Below are 23,150 nucleotides of genomic sequence, written 5' to 3'. Positions count from 1 at the left end.
AAGGATTGTTATTTTCTATTGTTCTTTCTTTTTGTTTAAAAAAAAAAAAAAGTTTTTCATAACAAGTTAAAAAAAAAGGAACTATCATAAAGGAAATTATCAAGACCATTTCTTACAAAAGAAAATCTGAATCCAATCCATTTTATATTTTTATTGAAACAGAAGTTTGTTAACGTAGCAATCATATTTACAAATATTACAAATATTCCAAGGGCAAGAATTGTTTCCCTTTCAAAAGAATGATGGTTAGTCCATTTGAACAATATTTTGTTTTTCTTCGTTATTCTTTTTTATCTATACACAGAGGCCAAAGCAATAATAATAAACTTAAAAAAAAAAAAAAATACAACATATAATTGAAGGGAGAAGCCCTGCATATATCTCCCACAAGGCTGACATTTCCCTTCAAATTTGTTCCACAGATAGATTAGCAGATCAATCTCCTCAAAAAGTTGGTTTCTTTGCGAATCCAACGCATCTTGACAATTCAATAAATAATCAAGAGCTGATGATAATTGAATATGGGATAAATTGAATGCCATTGTTTTGATACTGTTTAGTCATCTCACAATCTCAGCCATCCCAGATGAGCATGAGGAATTGTTGCCTCCTCGCGTCTGTCTCGTATTGTATGACTTGCAGCTTAGGCATTTGTGTGCCACAACATGAAATTGGACTTGAGAGTTTGTGCCGCAATCATTGCACAGAATCCATACCTGTTTAATTTGAACACAATGCTCATTTTGGTGAATATTTATACGACTACCAGCTATTAATTGATCGATGGGATTTTGTGTTAAGCTTGGTTACTTACCATCTTGTTTCGATATATTTCAGGCATTGGAGTTGCAGCGATCTGGCATTGAAGTTTTGAACAATGGGTTATTGAAACAAGCACGAAAAAAAAAAAAAAAAACATGAATATGCAGTATAAAATATAAATTACCTCTTGATCCAGTTTTCTCCACAATTTGGACATGTTGCATATAGATTTTGAGCAAACTGGGCATGAGTACCTGCAAAATTTTTGAGTTATTCATGAACCATCCCATTGGCTGACTTTTGACAAATGAGGCAAAATAAAATAATAATAATAAAAAAAAAGCAACATAAAAAAATGGAACTTAAAGCTAAAATCCCATAAACCGGAAATTTCTTTTGTGTACAGCGCTTACCGGCAATGTTGCTCCATCTCTCTCACACATTCCAAATGTATCGTATGCCCACATGGTAACACAGTAATATCTTTCATAGTGTCAAACAGAAACTGCACATTGGAGAAGAGATCATTAAGCATCAAACAGCTAATTTTTTCAATAAATCAAAATTGTATTCTGTTAATGCTTTTATTTACCTCAAAACAAACAGGACAATTGTGGTGCATTGCTCTTTCCACACAACGGTGAGCATCTTTCATTAACTTCGAATAGCAACATCCTGAACAGAAATTGTAAAATCACTCCAAATATTCAAGAGGGGGAAAAAAAAAGAGTATAAGATTCCAATGAACCAGTTGGCTCATATCCCACTTACCGCATTTTTCACAATGGAAAAAATTGTCCTTGCCACCAGTTCTGTGGAAAGCCAATTCAAAGAAAATGGTTAAGTTCAAAGGTTCAGCAGTTTAGGGATTGCATTCACAAGGACAGGACATTACTTCAATGATTAGAATAGTAAGCATACAACTGTATAGAAGAAAGAAAAAACAGCTGAAAGTAGATAACATAACAGAAAACATATATCTGAGAGTCTTGCCTGCAAATTCCACATTCATCACAATGGTATTGATTCTTGGCTACCTGAAGCACCAATCAGTTTGATTATCAGTAAAACTTTCCAACTTGGCAAGCCATAACCCAAAAACATAACCATTGAGAAATAAGGAAGAAAATTACATCATCGTCAAAGAATTTGCACTTTGCACAGAAATATTTGCCCATGCAAACCCCACAGTTAACGCAATTCCGTTGAACCTGATTCAATAGAAAACAAGAATATTAAAGAACTCAAAATACAATTATCAATAGTCGTGATACAATTTTTATGTTATGACACTCACATCTTGTTCTGTGCCACAGAGGGAGCAAATGACCTGAAAATTTTATACAATTAGAGAAGTAAATCAATTAACAATACTGAATGCCGAAAATGACCAAAAGAGAACTATATGACCTTCAAATTAGACCTGACCCCAAACATATGCACATCAACTCAATAAAACATCTTGTGAGTTTTGCAGATATTGAAAAAGAATGTGATGCTTTTTATCACAAAATGTTGAACTTTTGCGTGAAATGTTTCTCAAAAAGGCCTAACAGGACATCTGCTTGTTTTGTCTCCAGTATTCCAAAATATTATCCAATTTACTTTCCCTATAGAATTGTGTACTTAAATAAAGAGACAGGCAAGATTCTTGAGACCACCAATCACAAAAGCACATTAACTTGAGAGATGAAATGCACGTGCAAATAGGAAATACCTCAAACGTGGAAGATTCAATTCACAACCACAAGACCAATACTTTTTTTTTGATCTTTTCATACTTTGATTTTGCAAATGGCTAAAAAATGAGTACCAACGGTTTATTATAGTTTATTATCTTCTTTCAAATCACAATCATCAAGATTATCCACCACAGTCTCACTTGAATACATATTTTTAAAAAATCCAAACAATTTCTATATTAATAATAGGAGAAAAAAAAAACGGATATTAGAACTTATTAACTGAAATAGAAAGGGAGAGACCTTTGTAACTTCATGGCGAGGAATATCATGACGATCAAGAGGATTAGTTTCCAATGCATTCTGTTAAGTACAAAAAGAAAAATCAGTTTTTTAAAACAGAAAAATATTCATCAATTAAGCAACTGAAGAATATTTATTTTGGGAAACCCTTCCAAAAATAGTAGAAGAAGACAAATATCATAATTTATTGTACCTTAGCTTCATTATGGCAATGCCTGCAATCAAAGATCTCATTACAACAAGGTGCTCTAATCTTGCATCTTCTCCTGTAATGAGAACACCTAAAAAAACCCGCCACAACAACAAAGCCAAAGGACACAGATTCAATTATCTTTAAAAAATCAACAAACATGGACGAAATTGAAAAAAATCTGAAGGCAAATATAAGGCATACCCATAATTCCTAGATCCAATCTCAATTAAAGATTCATTATTATCTACAAACTCTGTCCCCATTCTCTTCAAAATCCAAAATCTTCACCAAAACCCAGATAATAAAGATTTAAAAAACTGAAGCAAAAACCCAAATAGAGATTACAAACCACCACCAAGAAGACAAGTTAAAGAGGTAAAGAGTTTTGAGTATTTATATATGTATAGTTACTGATATTAACAAAAGGGGATGAGTCAGATACACGGAGGAAAATTTCGTCTTACCCGAGAATTAATGGGCAACGTGCTTTTAATGGATTTGGATAAGGAAGCTTTTATCATGAAATCCTAAAAAGGTTTCTTTTTTCTTTTCTTTTTTTTTTTTTTTTCCTTTTTCGTTGGATGAGCTGTTGATGTTGATTCTTCGATTCTCAGAGGCTGCGAGCTAAGACTGAGTTGGCAAATCTAATTCTTGCGTATTACTATAATTACTATTTACTATTACTATGAAGGGCTGAAGCGGGAAACAACCTGCCAAAAAAATAAAAGAAAAAGGGTGCGGGGGAGTGGTGGTGGTGGTGTTGGTGGTGATTGTTGTAAATGACAATCGTGGAGGACAAGATTTTTTTAACGTAACCGTTTTAACTGTAAAGCGGCATATTGGAGAAGGGAGGATAAGGTTTGAGATAAAATATTGGATTTTAAAGGTCACGCACTTGTCGGGCGGTTATATCACACGCTCTTGAAACTTTTATTTTTCCCTAATAGCTTAGAGGCATACGTGATATAAGGTATCTGGGGTACTTAGTATGTTATCATCATAATAATAATAATAATAATAATAATAATAATAATAGATAATCAATTCAAATATGAATGAATTATTTTTTAATTTATTCATACAACTTGGTCAACTAGATGGGGAAAAATTTTTGTTTTCACATCTGAGTTTTGGCTAAAATTTTCGTTTAGACAGATTTAATTCAATCAGTTTATATTTCTATTGAATCGAACTTAATAATATTTTATAATAACAAAAATTTTAAGACTATGTTCAAAATAACCAATAATAAGTTGATTGGATAGTAAACTGTCTTAATTCTCATGAGGGTGAAATATAAATTCGATATTCAGAAAATGTATTTGATAAGAGACCAAAAAACTTCATATTCTACTATCTAAAGAGAGATTATACCTCTTAATTTTACTGTAAAAAAATTATGCTCAAAATGAAAATATAAACCATCTTTATGAAAAAAAATTATAAATATCATGAACTAAAAGAATTAAAACAACAAAATTAATGTTTTATACTTTCTTTTTTCTTTAATCAACATTGGCGCCAATTTTTTTTTGGTAATTTTTAAAGTCAAGAAAGCAATTGAGAGGACCTTTTCTAACTATTTCTATATTTTAAAAGTTGTTGCATATCCTTTTTGAAATGGGATAAAATTATTCTTCCACAAAAGATATGACAAGGATTAGAAAATAAAGGAAAAAAGATTTTTTTTTTAAAAAAAAAGTAATTTTCCTTTTGTGGGGTATCACTAATTTATTATTATAGTTTGAAGAGAAAATTTTTAAAAAATTAAATATTACTTTTTTCTCTTCATATTTTCCTTCTTTTTTAATATGGAAATGACATTTCTTGTTTTTTTAATAAAAAGCTTTGAATATAAATTTATTGTCAATTATTACTATAATTTTTTTTTAAATATTAAAAAAGAAAATTTAAATTTATTATCGGGACATAATCCACCTACCGCTGCACCATCATTTAGCTTATCCTATCACTACACTATCCTTTGGCATCTGTGGATGTTAGTATAAGAATCAGACTAATACTAGTATACTAGTAGACTAGCACAAAGAATAAAATAGAAAGGGAATTCATTGAACCTTCAGAATGGGGAGAATGAGTTTTTTTTTTTTTTTTTTTTTTTTTCTTCCGGGGGGAAGGGAGACTCAAGAATGAGCATTACATGCGGGGAAAACGCGTGACAGATAAATATAATCCCGCCAATTGGATTTTCGTTAAACAGCTGCGCCCTTTGGTCTGCCATTCATTTAGAATCTATTTTCCATTAAAAAACTCATTAGAATCTGAGTACTTGCTGACTAGGACGCATCACAACTATCATGACGGCATGACCAATTGTATTGTCTTGTCCGTGTGTGGCCTTGTATATATAAAACGTGGCAGTTTTTAAATGTTTAGAGGTTAGAATCGAAAGTGCAACGGGGAACTTGTGGAGCAGGAGTTCCTGCCTAGTCAGCTTTATCTATTTATTATAGCAACTCCCAATCTCCGATGTGACCATGGCTTTTGGTTTATATGACGTGAGATGTTATCAATGATATAGCTACACGCTATTTGTGAATATTGAATTTAAAAAAAAGCTCTCTAACATATTTTAATTAAAATTGAATTTTAATTAAAATTGAATTTTATGATGATGTGTACTATTTTTTTAAAATTATATCTAATTAAAATAAAAGAAAATAAATTGAGATTGAAAAAATTTTAGCGTGATAGAAGATAGTGGAAAAAGAAAATAAATTAATAGTAAAAAAAAATTAAATAGCTGAGTCACATTATCTGACAGACTTTTTCAAAATAAAAAATGTGGTTCATAGTGTCCACTTTTTTTTAACATCTCACTTTAACAGATTGAATAAACAGTAATATTGAAAAAAATATTATTATTTAACTGATTTGACAATTAGATAACATACAATTCACAATCCTGCTAGAGTTGCTCTTAGTAGGTTTTACTGTGGATGATTAGGACAAGCGGATAAGACTTCAATTGCTACCGATATTTGCAGACGCACTAAACCGATTACTCCACATGTAGGCATGACCACCAGTGTTTTTAAAACAGGACCAGAGACATAACCGGTGTTATTATTGAGTCATGGTTAGATCAAGTCGATTCGAGTCAACTCAGTTGAATCGAATTTTGACTTTTATTTTGAGTTTATGATTATTTAGCAATACTCAAATAAAATTTATCAATACTAAATTAGTATGTTGGCTTATAATTTTATACCACAATTCATAAAACTTTAAAACTAAAAAAATAAAAATATGTTTTTTATTTTTATTTTAATGATTATTATTAATAAAATTAAGAAGTATATTGATGCACAATCTTAGAACAAAACAATAATAATAGTATAATTAAATTGTAAAATTATTTTTCAAATCATTATTATATATATATATATATATAATATTCTTAATTATGATATATTAATTTAATATTAAATTTTCTATTATCATTTTTCAAAGTAATTACTACTTTTTTTATTAAATAAATAGAAAAATAAATTTAAAAATAAAATAGTTTACTTTTCATAAAAATGAAAATAATTAATATTAGTTATATTATTAATATTTAAAAAAATTAAAAATTTATTAATTAACTAAAAAGATAACTATTATAAAAATCTATTGTATTTATTGAAGCCATAAATGAGTTTATTATGTCTTTTTTCCAAAAAAAATTAGTATGTATCTTTTTGTTGATTTTTAAGTTTTTCTAGGAAACTCTACGTACTATTTTAAATTATCTGTACAAGTAGCTAGGTAACTTTATACATATGCATGTGATTGTAATTATTATGGATGGAGACAATTTGGGTAAAAAAAAAAATTAAAAGGCAAAAAAAGTCAAAAACCTGGTTTGATTAGTTCAAACCAACTTTATCCAGTTTTTACACCTGCTGGGTTTATATATAAAACCAGACCGATCGACTTTCAGTTCGCGATTGAATCGATCCGACTGGCCGGTCCGGTCCGATTTGAAAAAAATTGATGACCACAATTCTAGAATTCGATTTTCATTTAAAATTATCGGTTTCGGTTTTAAAGAATATAAAATCAGAATTGAACCGTTTTTAAACAGATTGAAAGATGATTGTAAAATCATCTGTTCCAATTCAGTTCTGATTTAAAACCAGAATTAGAAGTTAAAAAAAGTCACAACATAATTTTTTTTATTCCAAAAAATACTTTCAAATTGCTTTGTAAAAGGAGAAAAATGTCTATTTACTTTATTTGAGAGTTTAAAAAAATAAATATTTTATAATTTGTATGTAAAAAATATACATCATAAAGTGTAAAAGATTTAAATTAAAAATACTTAAATGAGGAGCTATTTTTTTTTTTATTTTTCCCTCTTTTTCCACTTATTTACAAGTTATATTTATGTCAATGAATTTTAAGATGATGGTAGAATTACTGCATTTAATGGTGAAAATTAAAATTAATTTTAACAATCAAAAAATCATGTGATCTTTTTTTTTTTTTCCTTTTTTAACGGTTTCAAACCGAAACCACCGATTTTAATTTTAACTATAAAGAACCGCAATCAAACCTTGAATACCCGATTTCAGTTATAGTTTGAAACCTTGAACCATTGATCACGATTTGATTTTGATTTTAACAAATTCGGTTCTAGAACTGTGATCACGTCTAACTCTAGCATAGAATATCTAAGAAATCAAAAGAGAAAATAATTAATATCAAATAAATTAATATCTAAGAAATGACTATAAATTAGCAGCATGTTCCCTCTACTAGTGCTTTTGAGATGGAAATAATTCAGCCTATGGGTTCTTCTATGAATGTGATTAAGGATCAAAGTTCAGCGTTTGTGTCTGCGGAAGACAATGCTATGGTTTTGGATGAGTCTAAGAAAAGGCCAAGGTGACACGGGCTACTCAATCTACCTCTCCCATTGAAGATTCTGCAGATGCTTCTTTGGTTTAAGTGTTTAACAGTTCAACGGTGGAGCCTATTGAGCAGGCCTGTCGAGCACAATGATTTGCATCAATTGGAACTGCCGAAGCTTGGGCAACCTCCGGCAGTTTGCGCTCTGCGGGAGCTTATTAAGAGTAGTAAGCCTGATGTTTTATTTTTAATTGAAACCTTAATTCACAATAGTAGAATAGAGGAGCTATGAGCTCAGTTTCATTTTGATTGTTGCTTTTCAGTTGATAGGTTGGGTAGGTCTGGTGGACTTGCTATTTTTTGGAATAATAAAGATTTAATTCGTGTTGTTGGCAATTCCCAGAATCATATTGATATGCTAGTTTCTTCTTTTCATAATACATGGAGATTAACTGGTTTTTATTGCTTTCTGGAAACCAATCGCCGTAAAGCATGCTGGAAGTTTCTTACAACTTTGTCTAGACGTTACATGTTGCCATGGACTATTATTGGGGACTTTAATAACTTACTGTCTGTTGAAGACAAATGGGGCGGTGCTGATCCTTCCATGGATCTTATTAACGGGTTCAGGGAGACTATTGATCAACGTGGTTTATTTAATCTGCCTCTTTTTGGGGCTTCGTTCACTTAGTTCAGATGCAGAGATGGGGCTATTATTATGAAGGACAAACTAGACAGGTGCATGGTGACGAAGTCTTGGCAGGATATGTTTCTGGATTCTAAGTTATCGGTTGTGGTTGTTGCTGTCTCTTACCATTGTTTGATCAGGTTGGATGTTCAAGTTAGTCAGTGGAGTGCTTTCAAGAGGAGACTCAGACTTGAGAATGCCTGGTTACTGCAAGATGCATTAGCGTCTGTTGTTGAACATAGCTAGTTGAATTCGGCCTCTTTATCCTTATTGCACCTCTACTAGACTTGTAGTCATTCTCTCCAAGAATGGCCCAAGAGCCTTAATTCTAATTTCTCTGGGTGTATTGAAGAGGTATAGAGTCTTGTTTCTGATGCTCATCTGTTACTGATAATTCAGTTTTGCAGGATCAACATTTATTGTCCGAGTTAAATTTGCTTCTGGCTCAAGAGGAGAGCTATTGGAAACAAAGATCTAATACATTTTGGCTGTAATATGGAGATCAAAACTTGAGGTTTTTCCATGCTCAGGCTTCCTATAGACGGAAGAATAACTGGATCTCTGCTCTTCAAGATGAGACTGGCTGCTGGGTTTCGGACCAAGTTGGGATGAGCTCTATTGTTTGTAATTATTTTTATCAGCTTTTTTCAGAAGGTTCAGGTACTTATGATGATGTGTTGAATACTATTGATCCTAGAATTTCTACTGAGAATAATGATATGTTGTTAGCTCATTTTTTCCCCGAATGAGTTTAAAACAGCTATGTTTCAAATGCACCCTAATAAATCCCAAGCCCTGATGGTTTAAACCGGGCTTTTTTCCAAAAATTCTGGTGCCTTATTGGTAACGACATTGTGCATCAGTGTTGTCAATGGTTGAATAATGGATCTTTTCCGGATTCCCTCAATTATACTACCATTATCCTTATTCCTAAAATTGAGAATCTTGGTTGTCTTAAGGATCTTAGACCCATTTCTCTGAGAAATGTGATTTATACATTGATTTCTAAAGTTCTTTCTAATAGATTGAAATGCCTGATGTTATAAGTGCTTTGTAGTCTGCCTTTGTTCAGGGAAGGCTTATTACTGACGATATTTTAATTGCTTTTGAGGTAATTCACCATATGAAGCGGAAAACTAAGGGTTGTAAGGGTGAGGTAGCTCTAAAAATAGATATTAGCAAGGCTTACGATAGAGTTGAGTGGTCTTTTGAGATTGTTGATGTTGAAAATGGGCTTTTTTGTGAGGCTTGGGTTAAGTTAATTATGTTGTGTGTTACCACTGTCCGTTATCATGTTGCTCTCAATGGGGTGGAAGTCAGGCCTATTATTCCACTCGGGCGTCTTAGACAAGGTGATCTGTTGTCCCCTTATTTGTTTATTATTTGTGCTAAGGTTTTATCTTCTTTGTTGAGGAAGGCTGAGGCTTTTGGGATTATTCATAGTTGCCGAGTTAATAGAAGAGAGCCTCCCGTTTCCCATTTATTGTTCGCTGATGATAACTTCTTCTTTTTTCGGGCTACTGTTCCTGAATGTCAGGCTATCAAGCGAATTTTAGAGGTTTATGTGCAAGCGTCTGGGCAAGCCATTAATCTCCAAAAATCAGGAATTTTTTTTAGTGCTAATGTTGCTAATACTTTATGGACTGTTGTTTTCGACTGTTTGCAGGTTCATAACACTCTTAATCATGGGAGGTATTTGGGACTTCCCTCGTTGATCGATCGAAATAAAAAGCAAATCTTTTCTTACCTCAAAGAAAGGCTTTGGAAGCGTCTTATAGGGTGGCAAAGTAAGTTTCTCTCTCAAGTAAGTAAAGAGAGTCTACTCAAGTCTGCTGCTCAGGCTATCCCGACATACTGCATGAGTGTTTTTTAGCTTCCTATTACCCTTTGTCAAGAGTTAGAACGTATGATGAATTCATTCTTGTGGGGTTCAGGGTCAAGAGATAATAAGGGTATTCATTGGTTGTCTTGGAAAAATATGTGTAGTAGTAAATCTATGGGTGGTTTGGGTTTTAGAAATTTGCAATGCTTTAATTTGGCTATGGCAAGCAGGGTTGGCGAATTTTTTTCAATCCAAGTACTCTTCTTAGTCGCATTTACAAAGCTAACTATTTTCCTAGAGGGAGTTTTTTTTTTTTTATGTTGTGGAAGCTAATAATTCCAGTTTTACTTAGAAGAATCTATTGCAGTCAAGTGATATCCTGAAAAAAGGCATTCAATGGAAGGTGGGTAATTGTATTCTATTAATTCATTTAATGACCCTTGGCTACCTAGAGACAGTAATTATTTTGTTGCTTGCTTGGGAACTAGTGTTTCTAGTACTATGAATGTTTGTGATTTTATTGTTGATTCCAAGTGTTGGGACATTGCTAAACTTCAAGGTTTCCTCCCTTAAGAGGAGGTGAAGTGCATTTTATCTATTCCCTTGAGCTCACTGGAGACTGCAGATATTATTATTTAGCACTTTTCCAAATCCAGTTTGTATATAGTGAAATCAGCTTATTATATTGCTCTTTCTCTAATAAGATTGTTCACTTGATTCTTTCACATCTTAAAGCTACTGTCTTCTCCATTTCGGTCAATGGCATTAGCTATGGCTCATTTCGCCCAACTCGTGGAATTAAACAGGGGGATCTGCTTTCTCCTCTCTTGTTTATTTTGGCTTCGGAAGGTTTTTCAAGGGGTCTTAAGAAGTTGGTGTCTCATGGGAAAATTGCTCCTTACAAGACAACTAGAGGAAGTGATATAATTACTCATCTCGCCTTCGCAGATGATCTCCTCATCTTTATTAATGGGGACGTTAAAAGTGCCAAACAGTTTAAAGAATTCCTGCAGCTTTATCAAAGAGCCTCTGGACAATTGGTTAACCTCAACAAAAGCTCTTCCTACTGTTCTTCGAAAAGAACTTCGGCTTACAAGGATTAAATTCAGTCTATTCTTTCTATCACCGGTAAAGATCTCCCATTCATGTACTTGGGAGCTCCATATATAAAGGAATTAATAGAGCTCAGTATTGTTCTTATCTTCTTTAAAAAATTGATGCTAAACTGCAAGGATGGACAAAAAAATTTCTTTCCATTGGGGGCAGACTGCTACTTATTAAACATGTACTGAATTCAATTCTGATACATACGTTGGGAGCTATGTCTCTACCGAAGAGTATTATTGCTATCCTTGAAAAAAAGTTTGCAGATTTCTTCTGGTCTTCGGACTCTATAACTCACAAATATCATTAGCTGAAATATGACAGATTTTCTTTCCCTGTGGAAGAAGGCGGTCTTGGTCTTTTATCACTATCCTCTCTCCAAGAAGCATATTCTATTAAACTGTGGTGGAGATATTGCGAAGGAAAATCTTTATGGGCAAAGCTGCTACGGAAGAAATATTATAGAAAAGATCAAATGAATTTTAAAATTACTGATTCTTGTACCTGGAAAAGAATTTGTCGGATTCAATCAACAGCTAGTACCTTAATTTCTATCGAGGAAGATGGCCCTCGTTGGATTGATAACAACAGGGAGAACTTCAGTTTAAAATTAACATATGATTTTGTGAGACTAAAGAAATCGGCCACTCTCTCTTACCGTTCGATCTGGGATCCAAATATTCCTGCTAAAATCTCAATCTTCACATGGAAAGTCTTGAAATGGGTTGTACCTCTTCCATCTCGATTACAAAAGATGGGAATCCAGCTTGCTTCTTATTGTCCCTTTTGCTATTCAGCTGAGGGTTCATTTAATCACATTTTTTTTAGCTGTTCGACAATCCACCTGATTTGGAAATTCTTTCGAGATTCATTCTGCACTAAACCATTAACAGCAACTTCTCTTCGACAGGAACTAATTTCATGGTGGATTCTTTATGCTCCTAAATCATCACCAGGCATAATAATGAGATTCATTTCCCAAATTATTCTCTACTCAATTTGGTCAGCATACTGCTGTCTCACATGGGGCGAAGGAGATGGTTTTCATATTCCCCATTTGCTGGAACAGATTCGCACCATGATCTACAAATGGGGGGTCGCTCACTCTAAATCCAAATTTGCCAAGTCCATTCCTTTATTTCAGGATTACCTTCCTGAATTCTTCGGCAATAAATTGAAAATTAAGCTGGTATCTTGGGTCAAACCACAAGCTGGATTTTACAAGCTCAACGTTGATACTTCATACTCTTCTTCTTCTTCCGCAGGAGGAGCCATAATTCGAGATCATTTAGGTAACCTCATTGCCGCATACTGCTTCCCAATTCATGCCAAAGACTCTGCAGATGCTGAACTTAAATCCTTATTTTTCAGTCTCAGTTGGTGTCAAAGCTTAAACACCTTCCCCCTTATTGTAGAGAGTGACTCAAAAACTACCATCGACTTCATCACTTCCTCAACTTCAGCCGGAATGCCTCGGTTTGTCATACAGATCAAGAATTTAGTCTCGGGATTCAATGTCTCTTTCTGCCATATCTATCGTGAGGGGAATCAAACAGCTAATTTCTTGGCTCGTTTCAGCAGATTGTACTCAATTAATTGTATTTTTACTACATTTGCTTCTTTGCCTCAGTTACTAAAAGGCATTGTTAATTCTGACATTTTGGACTCTCCATATATAAGATATAAATAATTTTTCCCAAAAAAAAAAAAAATATTGCTCTTTCTGTTTTTAAGATGAAGTAGCAATTAATGCAAAAACAGTCAATTGGAAAGCAATAATCATGTTTCCAATCCTCCAAGTTCTATTGCTTCTAATTCTTTTGGGGATTGGAATTTTTTATTAAAAATTTTTTATGGCGAGCTATTCACAACTTTATTCCTACTAAGCTGAATCTCAGAAAAAGGGGCATTGACCTGGATTGTACTTGTCTTATTGGTGGGGATGATGAAGATTTAATGCATGTTATCTTTCGTTGTCCAAATTCAATTACTTAGCCGAATTTTGCAGCTTAGCTTATTACCTTTGGTAGTTTGGAAATCAGCTACTTAGGGATAACAAATTAACGCTGCTAGCTGTCGTGGTTGCTCATGCTCTACGGGAGCTGACCAATTGGCGTGAGTGCTAGAGTTTAGTCCAACGACATACTGGGTCAGGAAGGACAGTTGGATCGGGTGGTGGCCATAGCTAGATCCACCCTGGGACCAAAAGGGTATTCTACACTGTAGATGGGGCTATTCTAGCATCGGAAGGGAAGGTTGCTTCGGGAGCTATTGTCCGCGATTCATCAGGTTAATTTGTTTGTGGCTACTCCTCTTGGACTCTTGGATATTACTCTCTCAAAGTTGTTGAGGCTATTGCTGTCAGGGATGCTCTTAGCTGGCTCAAGCAGGAACAATTATCTCAAGTTGATTCGGAGATGGATTGTAGGGAGGTTTGGCAAAGTTTAGGGTCCCATAACATTCCTAATAATGAGTATGGTAATATTATTCGCGAGTATCAGGTTCTTTTACATGAAGGCATTGGGTTCAAAGCCAAATGGATTCGTCCGCAAGCTAATATGGTGGCTCATTCTTTAGGTCAAGATGCTTTCTCTTTTGCTTGTCCAACTATCTGGAGGGATCCCCCTCGTTTTCTTTATGATATTTTAGTTTCAGATGTTTCTTTACTAGGTTTTTCACTTAGTATTTGTTGTGCGGTGCCCACTCAATGGGACCCACATTTGAAACAAATAAGAAAACGTGGTAGGACCCACACGTAGTTGAAAATGGAAATAAGGAAATAAGAATTTTCTTCTGGGTAGGTGATCCGTTTTTCGGTGGACGCGTAATTAACGCGTCCACCTCTCCTAATCCCGCGTCCATCCCTCCTATAAATAGGAGATGGCACAACGCTTCATAACACACAGACCAAAAGAGCGAAGAGAGTTTTTTTTTTGAGAGAATTTGAGTTTTAGAATTGGGTTCTAAAACTCGGGTCGAGAGAATAGTGAGGATAATTTGGGAAACACTGTGTGAGTGCCACTATTTTGTATTACTCTCTTTGTAAGCCTACTATTTTTAATAGTGGAAGAATTATTCGGTTTTTGTCCCGTGGACGTAGCCCTAACAGTTAAAGGGTGAACCACGTAAATATCTGTGTCATATTTTTATTTTTCCGCTGTGTTATTTTTCTCGTAATCTTATTGCCGGGACCCAACAAGTGGTATCAGAGCCGAAGGTTTACCAGATCCGTGGATATATTTTAAAAATAAATATACCACGACGACGAGAAAATTACGCCGAGTCCATTAGTGCAGTCCGTTCGAAAAGACGTTGCAGAATCGACTTAGTGATGAATAGTAAAATAGTAACTCAAAGTTGATGGTGAACAGTACTATTGGCGTTACTGTTGCTGAGTCCGTTTCAAATAAGCCCAGCACTATTCACGCATAGTACTATTCACATATACAGTTACTATTCACGCATACAGGTACTGTTTACGTATACTGTTACTATTCAATTATACGGTCACTATTCACGTATACTACTATTCACGTATACGGTTTTGCTGGTGATAATATTCTGCACAAGTTAAAAATGGACGACAGAACAACAGGCACAATGGTTAGACTCAACTCATCAAACTATGCAGTATGGAAGATATTAATGGAAGATCTTCTATGCTGTAAAGATCTGTTTGAAACGATTGAGTTGAAGGGGGTCAGGCCAGCTTCAATAAATGAAAGCGATTGGAAGTCAATTAACAGAAAAGCAGTCGCAACTATTAGGCAGTCTGTTGAAATGAGCGTCATAAATCATATCGCTCATGAGAAAGATGCCTATTCAATTTGGAAGAAGTTGGAGGACATGTACGAGCGGAAGAATGCCCAGAACAAAGCCTTTTTAATTAAAAAGCTTGTAAATCTAAAGTACAAAGATGGCGAAAGTGCTTCAGATCACTTGGGCAAATTTCAAGAAATAGTGAACCAACTGACGACGTCAAAGATAGTGTTTGACGACCAGGTGCAGGCACTATTCTTATTGAGTTCCTTGCCAGACAGTTGGGAGACACTGACTGTTACGCTCAGTAATGTGTCGGAGGGGAATCTGACCTTAACCACAGTCAAGGAAAGCATTCTGAATGAAGAAACCAGACGTAAGGAGAATGCTACGAGTAGCAACTCAGATGCACTCGTTACAGTTACAGAAAGGAGGGGGAGAAGCAGAACAAGATACCCCCAAAATCCAGACAAACGTGACAATTCACGGAGAAGATCCAAGTCAAGAAAAGGTGTCACTTGCTATCATTGTGGCAAGCCCGGTCACATCCAAAGGCATTGTAGAAAGTGGAAGAAGGAACGAGCCAAAGAAAGTGATGAAGAAAAAGACGATACGGAGGTAGCTTCAGTAGCTATTGATGCTGACGCACTTGGTGATGGTAGTGCGCTGATTTCTCATGCTGGTCTTAGTGAGTGTTCCACTAGTCAACAATCTTTATGGATTATTGACTCTGCATGTTCTTATCATATTTCTTCAAATAAGGAATATTTCTCATCACTTACCCTCGGAGATTACGGCCATGTCAAGACTTTGAATGGCACATATGTGGAAAATTGCGGCATTGGAACAGTATGCATCAAAACCAATGCTGGATATGATCTCTGGTTGGAAGATGTGAGATACACTCCTACAGCAAACTTCAATCTGATCTCAGTTCACTGTCTAGATGAATTGGGCTATACAAATCTGTTTGTCAACAGAACGTGGAAGCTTTCCAAAGGCAACTTGGTGTTCGGTCGAGGAAGAAAGTTCAACTCCCTCTACTACACCCAGGCTAAAGTTTGCACAGGAGTAGTGAATGCAGTTGAAGATTCATCTGCTGAGTTATGGCACAAACGACTTGGGCATTTGAGTGAGAAAGGAATGGAGACTCTCACTAAGAAGAAAATGCTATCTTTGAAAGGTTTGCCTCTGAAAATATGCACTGATTGTTTGTCTGGTAAACAACATAGAGTTTCCTTTCAAAGATCTCCTTCTCCATCTAGAAAACCTGGTATTCTAGAATTGGTACACACTGATGTTTGCTCAATGGGTGACAAATCTTTGAGTGGCTGCTTATATTATGTTAGCTTTATTGATGACCATTCTAGAAAGGTGTGGGCTTTCCCAATAAAGTCAAAAGACCAGGTGCTGGATATGTTTAAAGTCTTTCATGTTAGTGTTGAAAGACAAACGGGAAGAAAGCTAAAATGTGTTAGAGCTGATAATGGTGGTGAGTACAGAGGTCCATTTGAGAAGTATTGCTCAGAACACGGCATCAGACTTCAGAAGACAGTTCCCAAAACTCCACAGCAGAATGGAGTTGCAGAGAGAATGAACAGGACCATTGTTGAAAGGGTTCGATGCATGCTCTCTCATGCTAAACTTCCTAAAACCTTTTGGGCTGAAGCAATGAATACTGCAGTTTACTTGATCAACCTTTCACCTTCAACCTCCCTCAAAGGAGATGTTCCAGAAAAGGTGTGGTCAAGGAAAAATATTTCTTACGATCATCTTAGAATATTTGGCTGCAGGGCTTTTGCTCATGTTCCAAAAGATGAAAGATCCAAGCTTGATTCAAAGTCAAAACAATGTATCTTCTTGGGTTATGGAAATGATGATTTTGGGTACAGATTATGGGATCCAGTTGAAAAGAAGCTCATCAGAAGCAGAGATGTAGTATTCCTGGAAGACCAAACCATTGAAGACTTTGAGAAAAATGAAAAGCCAAAGTCTATCAATGAGTTTCCTGTTAGTCTTGATGCAGAACCTCATATAGAACCACAAAATGATGAAGAAGATGATGATGAACCTGTTCAGAATGATGCTGAACCAGCTCCAATAGAAGAACTGCCTCAATTGAGAAGATCTGCGAGAGGCAGGATACCTTCCCAAAGATATTCTCCTAATGAATATGACTTGTTGACTCAAGGGGGAGAACCAGAGAACTACCAGGAGGCAATGGAAGATTGTAAAAAGAATGAGTGGCTGAAAGCCATGCAAGATGAGATGGAGTCCTTACATGAGAACCAGACTTATGAGTTGGTGAAACTGCCTCAAGGTAAGAAAGCATTGAAGAACAAATGGGTGTTCAGGTTGAAGACTGAACAGAACAACTCACAGCCAAGGTACAAGGCGAGACTGGTTGTGAAGGGATTCGGTCAGAAGAAAGGAGTTGACTTTGAAGAAATTTTCTCACCCGTAGTCAAGATGTCTTCTATCAGAGTTGTGCTCGGTTTAGCAGCTAGCCTGAATTTGGAGATCGAGCAACTTGATGTAAAGACTGCTTTCCTCCATGGTGACTTAGAGGAGGAAATTTATATGGAGCAACCAGAAGGGTTCAGAGTCAAAGGCAAAGAACACTTGGTGTGTAAATTGCAGAAAAGCTTGTATGGCCTCAAACAAGCTCCAAGACAATGGTACAAAAAGTTTGACTCTTTCATGGTAAATCACGGGTATGAGAAAACTACTTCTGATCACTGTGTATTTGTGAAAAAGTTCATAGAAGGCGACTTTATTATTCTCTTGTTATATGTGGATGATATGCTTATTGTGGGCCAAGATGCTAAGAAAATTGAGAGCTTGAAAAAGGAACTTGGAAAATCCTTTGCCATGAAGGATTTGGGATCGGCAAAACAGATACTCGGAATGAAGATCTCCAGAGACAGGAAAAAGAGAAAGTTGTGGCTGTCTCAAGAGAAGTACATCGAGAAAGTTCTCAGCAGATTCAATATGAGCAATGCAAAACCAGTTTCTACTCCGCTTGCAGGTCATTTCAAATTAAGTCTTAGTCAATGTCCTTCAAGTGAGAAAGAAAAAGAAGAACTGAAGAAAATTCCTTATGCATCCGCCGTTGGCAGCTTGATGTACGCCATGGTATGCACAAGACCAGATATTGCTCATGCTGTTGGTGTTGTTAGCCGATTTCTTTCAAATCCAGGTAAAGAACACTGGAATGCAGTGAAGTGGATTCTCAGGTATCTTAAGGGCACTTCCAAAATGTGCTTATGTTTTGGTGATAATAGACCTGTGTTAGATGGTTACACAGATGCAGATATGGGTGGTGATGTTGATTCGCGCAAATCAACTTCTGGATATCTGATGACTTTTGCAGGAGCAGCAGTTTCTTGGCAATCAAAATTGCAAAAATGCGTTGCACTCTCATCCACTGAGGCGGAATATATCGCCATTACAGAAGCTAGCAAAGAACTCTTATGGATGAAGAAATTCCTACAAGAATTGGGTGTAGAACAAGAGAAGTACATTCTGCTATGTGATAGTCAAAGCGCGATACATCTCAGCAAGAATTCGACCTTTCATTCAAGGTCAAAGCACATTGATGTGAGGTATCATTGGATACGCGATGCGCTGGAGATGAAGTTATTTCAGATTGAAAAGATTCACACTGATGATAATGGCGCTGATGTGATGACTAAAGCTTTATCTACGGAGAAACTTGTCACTTGCAGAAAGATAGCTGGTATGGCTAACGTCCCCACTTGAGTGTGCAGGGGGAGATTTGTTGTGCGGTGCCCACTCAATGGGACCCACATTTGAAACAAATAAAAAAAAAAAAAAGAAAACGTGGTAGGACCCACACGTAGTTGAAAATGGAAATAAGGAAATAAGAATTTTCTTCTTGGTAGGTGATCCGTTTTTCGGTGGACGCGTAATTAACGCGTCCACCTCTCCTAATCCCGCGTCCATCCCTCCTATAAATAGGAGATGGCACAACGCTTCATAACACACAGACCAAAAGAGCGAAGAGAGTTTTTTTTTTGAGAGAATTTGAGTTTTAGAATTGGGTTCTAAAACTCGGGTCGAGAGAATAGTGAGGATAATTTGGGAAACACTGTGTGAGTGCCACTATTTTGTATTACTCTCTTTGTAAGCCTACTATTTTTAATAGTGGAAGAATTATTCGGTTTTTGTCCCGTGGACGTAGCCCTAACAGTTAAAGGGTGAACCACGTAAATATCTGTGTCATATTTTTATTTTTCCGCTGTGTTATTTTTCTCGTAATCTTATTGCCGGGACCCAACAGTATTAAGATTCTAGGCTCGGGTGTATGGGATAGACCTGTTGGTCTGGGTTAGAGTGGACCTTTCTGCTAAGTTTTTCCTAGCTCTGGCATAGAATCAAACCAATTTTTACTTTTAGATTTGTTGATGCTATGGAAAGTGCAAATTTAACTATTTTCATGCACTTCCACGTGATTTTTCAATAACTAGTATTGGAATCTGTGCGATGCGCAGAGCAATATCAAAAGATGAAACAATTTTTTATAATATCATTCAAAAATAGTAAAATTATATAATAAAATGATAAATTATATCTCATTGAAATATGTTGAAAAATTGTAATGCTAAAATATGTTTTCTTAAGTATCTTGCGAAGCCTTTTATAAGATATGCAATAGCAAAAGTCTTTCGTAAGGTATAGCAAACATTGCATAGTATGACTTATATTAAAAAATGCATACACACTATTAATGTATTTTTAATAATGATAATAATTTTAAGAATTTAACTAATTAAATCAAAATAAGAAATTAAGTATTTTTTTATTGTTTGTTTATGATTTATTATAAATGATTGCTTATTTATTTGAAATATTAATATAGTACCTATTTAGTTTAGTGTGTCCTAAATGTGTAGATATCTTACCTTTTTAAAAATTATTGTATTATGTACATACTCATATCTTATGTACCATGTCCGTGCAACCTAACTCTTGGTATATGAGACAACTTTATACACTAAGTTAATCGACCAATGTTTTTTTTTTTTTTTTTTACCAAATGAAGTGTTTTTTTTTACCAAATGAAGTGTTTTTTTTTAATTTATTTTTGTGTCATTGAATAAGAAATCAATTTTTTTTATTTTATGTTTATAATTTATTATAAATGATTGTTTATTTATTTGAAATATTAACATATTACTTATTTAGTATAGTCTATCCTAAATGTGTGTATGATCTACTTCTTAAAAAAATTATTGTATCCCGTGTATTCTCGTATCTCGTGTTCCATATACATGTAACCTAACTCCTGGTATATGAGACTACTCTATACACCAAGCCAATTGATAAAGGTTTGTTCTTATTACTAATAAAAAATGAAGTGTTTTTTTTTTTAATTATTTTTGTGTCATTGAAATAAGAAATTAAGTATTTTTTTGTTCATGATTTATTAATAAATAATTTTTTATTTATTTGAAATATTAATGTATTACTTATTTAGTGTAGTGTGTTCTAATCATGTAGATGTCCTACTTTTTTTAAAATTATTGTATCTCGTATCCCGTTTCCGTGCAACCTAACTCCTGTTATATGAGACTACTGCACACACCAAGCTAATCAACCAATGTTTTTTTATTACCAATAAAAGACGAAGTATTTTTTTTTAATTTATCTTTGTCTCATTGAAATAACAAATTAAGTTTTTTTTATGTTTATAATTTATTATAAATGATTATTTATTTATTTGAAATATTAATGTATTACTTATTTAGTGCAGTGTTTTCTAAGCGTGTGGATTCCTATTTTTTTAAAATTTTTGTATCCGTCCGTTTCTGTATCTCGTGTCTCATGCCTGTACAACCTAGCTCCTGGTATATGAGACTATTCAATATACCAAGTTAATCAACCAAGATTTTTTTCTTATTACCAATAAAAAATGAAATGGTTTTTATTTATTTTTGTGTCTTTGAAATAAGAAAATTAAGTATTTTTTTTCATGATTTATTAATAAATAATTATTTATTTATTTGAAATATTAATTTATTACTTATTTAGTGTAATGTGTTCTAAGCGTATGGATGTCCTACTTTTTTAAAAATTATCGTATCGCATACGTTCCCGTATCTCGTATCCCATATTCATGCGACCTAGCTCCTAGTATATAAGACTACTTCATACACCAAGCTAATATACCAAGATTTTTTTTATTACCAATAAAAGATAAAATGTTTTTTTTTAATTTGTTTTTGTGACATTGAAATAAAAAATTAAGTATTTTTTATTTTATGTTTATGATTTACTATAAATGATTATTTATTTATTTGAATATTAATGTATTATTTATTTAATGTATTATGTTCCAAGCGTGTGGATATCCTACTTTTTAAAAATTGTTATATCTTGTACGTTTTTGTATCTCGTATCCCGTTTTCATGCAATCTAGCTCCTGGTATATGAGACTACTTTATACACAAGCTAATCAATTAAAATTTTTTTTTTATCACCAATAAAAAATAATGTGTTTTTTTTTAAATTTATTTTTGTGTCATTGGAATAAGAAATTAATTTTTTTTAATTTTATGTTTATTATTTATTATAAATGATTGTTCATTTATTTGAAATATTAATGTGTTTACTTATTTAGTGTAGTGTATCATAAGCATGTGGATATCTTACTTTTTAAAAGTTGTCATATCAATACGTTCTCGTGTCTCATGTCCTGTGTTCGTGCAACCTAGCTTCTAGTATATGAGACTATTGCATACACCAAGTTAATCAATTAAGGTTTTTTTTACCAATAAAAATGAAATATTTTTTTTAATTTTTTTGTGCCGTTGAAATAAGAGATTTAGTGTTTTTTTTATGATTTATTATAAATAATTATTTATTTATTTAAAATATTAATGTATTACTTATTTGGTGTAGTGTGTCCTAAACGTGTAGATGTCATAATGTTTTAAAAATTATTATATATATCATGTATGTTTCCATATTTTGTATTCTGTATCCGTACAACCTAGTTCTTGATATATGAGACTACTTTATATATCAAGCTAATTAAACGAGATTTTTTTATTACCAATAAAAAATGAAATGTTGTTTTTTTAAAATTGCTTTTGTGTAATTGAAATAACAAACTTTTTTTTTAATTTTATATTTATAATTTATAAATAATTATTTATTTATTTGAAATATTAATGTATTACTTATTTAGTATATTATGTCCTAAGCATATGAATATCCTACTTTTCAACAATTATTGTATCCATACATTCTCATATCTCATATCCCTAGTTCATACAACCTAGCTCATGGTATCTAAGACTACTTCATACACCAAACTAATCAACTAAAGTTTTTTTTATTACCAATAAAAATGAAGTGGTTTTTTTTTTAATTTGTTTTTGTATAATTGAAATGAGAAATTAAGTTATTTTTTTATTTTATATTCATGTTTTATTATAAATGATTGTTTATTTATTTGAAATATTAATGTATTATTTATTTAGTGTAGTGTGTCCTAAGTACGTGGATGTTCTACCTTTTTCAAAATTATTGTATCCATACACTAGCTAATCAATCAAGATTTTTTCTTATTACCAATGAAAAATGAAATATTTTTTTAAAAAATTTGTTTTTGTGTCGTTGAAATAAGAAATTAAGTTTTTTTTTTTAATCTTATGTTTATAATTTATTATAAATAATTTTTTATTTATTTAAAATATTAATGTATTACTTATTAAGTATATATTATTATTGGTCTAATTGAGAGAAAGAAAATATTAAAATATAATTGAGTGGGAGATGTTAAAATATAAAAAGTGAAAAATATAAAAAAAAATTAAAAAGTATACATTACTTTTGGTCCCTATTATAAAAAACATAAAGATTTAGTTTGATTGATTTTGTAGAAAACGTTTGTGATAATTAATTGTTGGCCCCTACGGTTCTTTTTTTTATTTTTTAATTTTTAATAATTAA

At 33.5% G+C, this 23,150-nt stretch overlaps 1 protein-coding gene across 1 annotated transcript; it reads right to left on the bottom strand.

Moving 5' to 3' along the window:
• Positions 1-491: 491 nt before the first annotated feature.
• On the bottom strand, positions 492-3,324 carry LOC105628008 (CHY-type/CTCHY-type/RING-type Zinc finger protein). The gene is made up of 12 exons (XM_089719869.1): positions 3,142-3,324; positions 2,941-3,028; positions 2,748-2,807; positions 2,060-2,092; positions 1,896-1,973; positions 1,756-1,799; positions 1,534-1,574; positions 1,355-1,437; positions 1,176-1,267; positions 947-1,016; positions 815-856; positions 492-716 (listed from the first exon to the last, which is right to left on the bottom strand). The coding sequence occupies exons 1-12, from the start codon at positions 3,201-3,203 to the stop codon at positions 561-563; spliced, it is 849 nt and encodes a 282-aa protein (XP_089575995.1). The 5' UTR covers positions 3,204-3,324; the 3' UTR covers positions 492-560.
• Positions 3,325-23,150: the final 19,826 nt, after the last annotated feature.

This window comes from Jatropha curcas, chromosome 1 (genome assembly GCF_041381405.1).
Source record: "Jatropha curcas cultivar XTBG-Jc1 chromosome 1, XTBG_Jcur_1.0, whole genome shotgun sequence".
Classification (NCBI taxonomy): domain Eukaryota; kingdom Viridiplantae; phylum Streptophyta; class Magnoliopsida; order Malpighiales; family Euphorbiaceae; genus Jatropha; species Jatropha curcas.
Note: the sequence above shows the minus strand (reverse complement) of the source record. Positions and strands in the feature narration are given on the sequence as shown.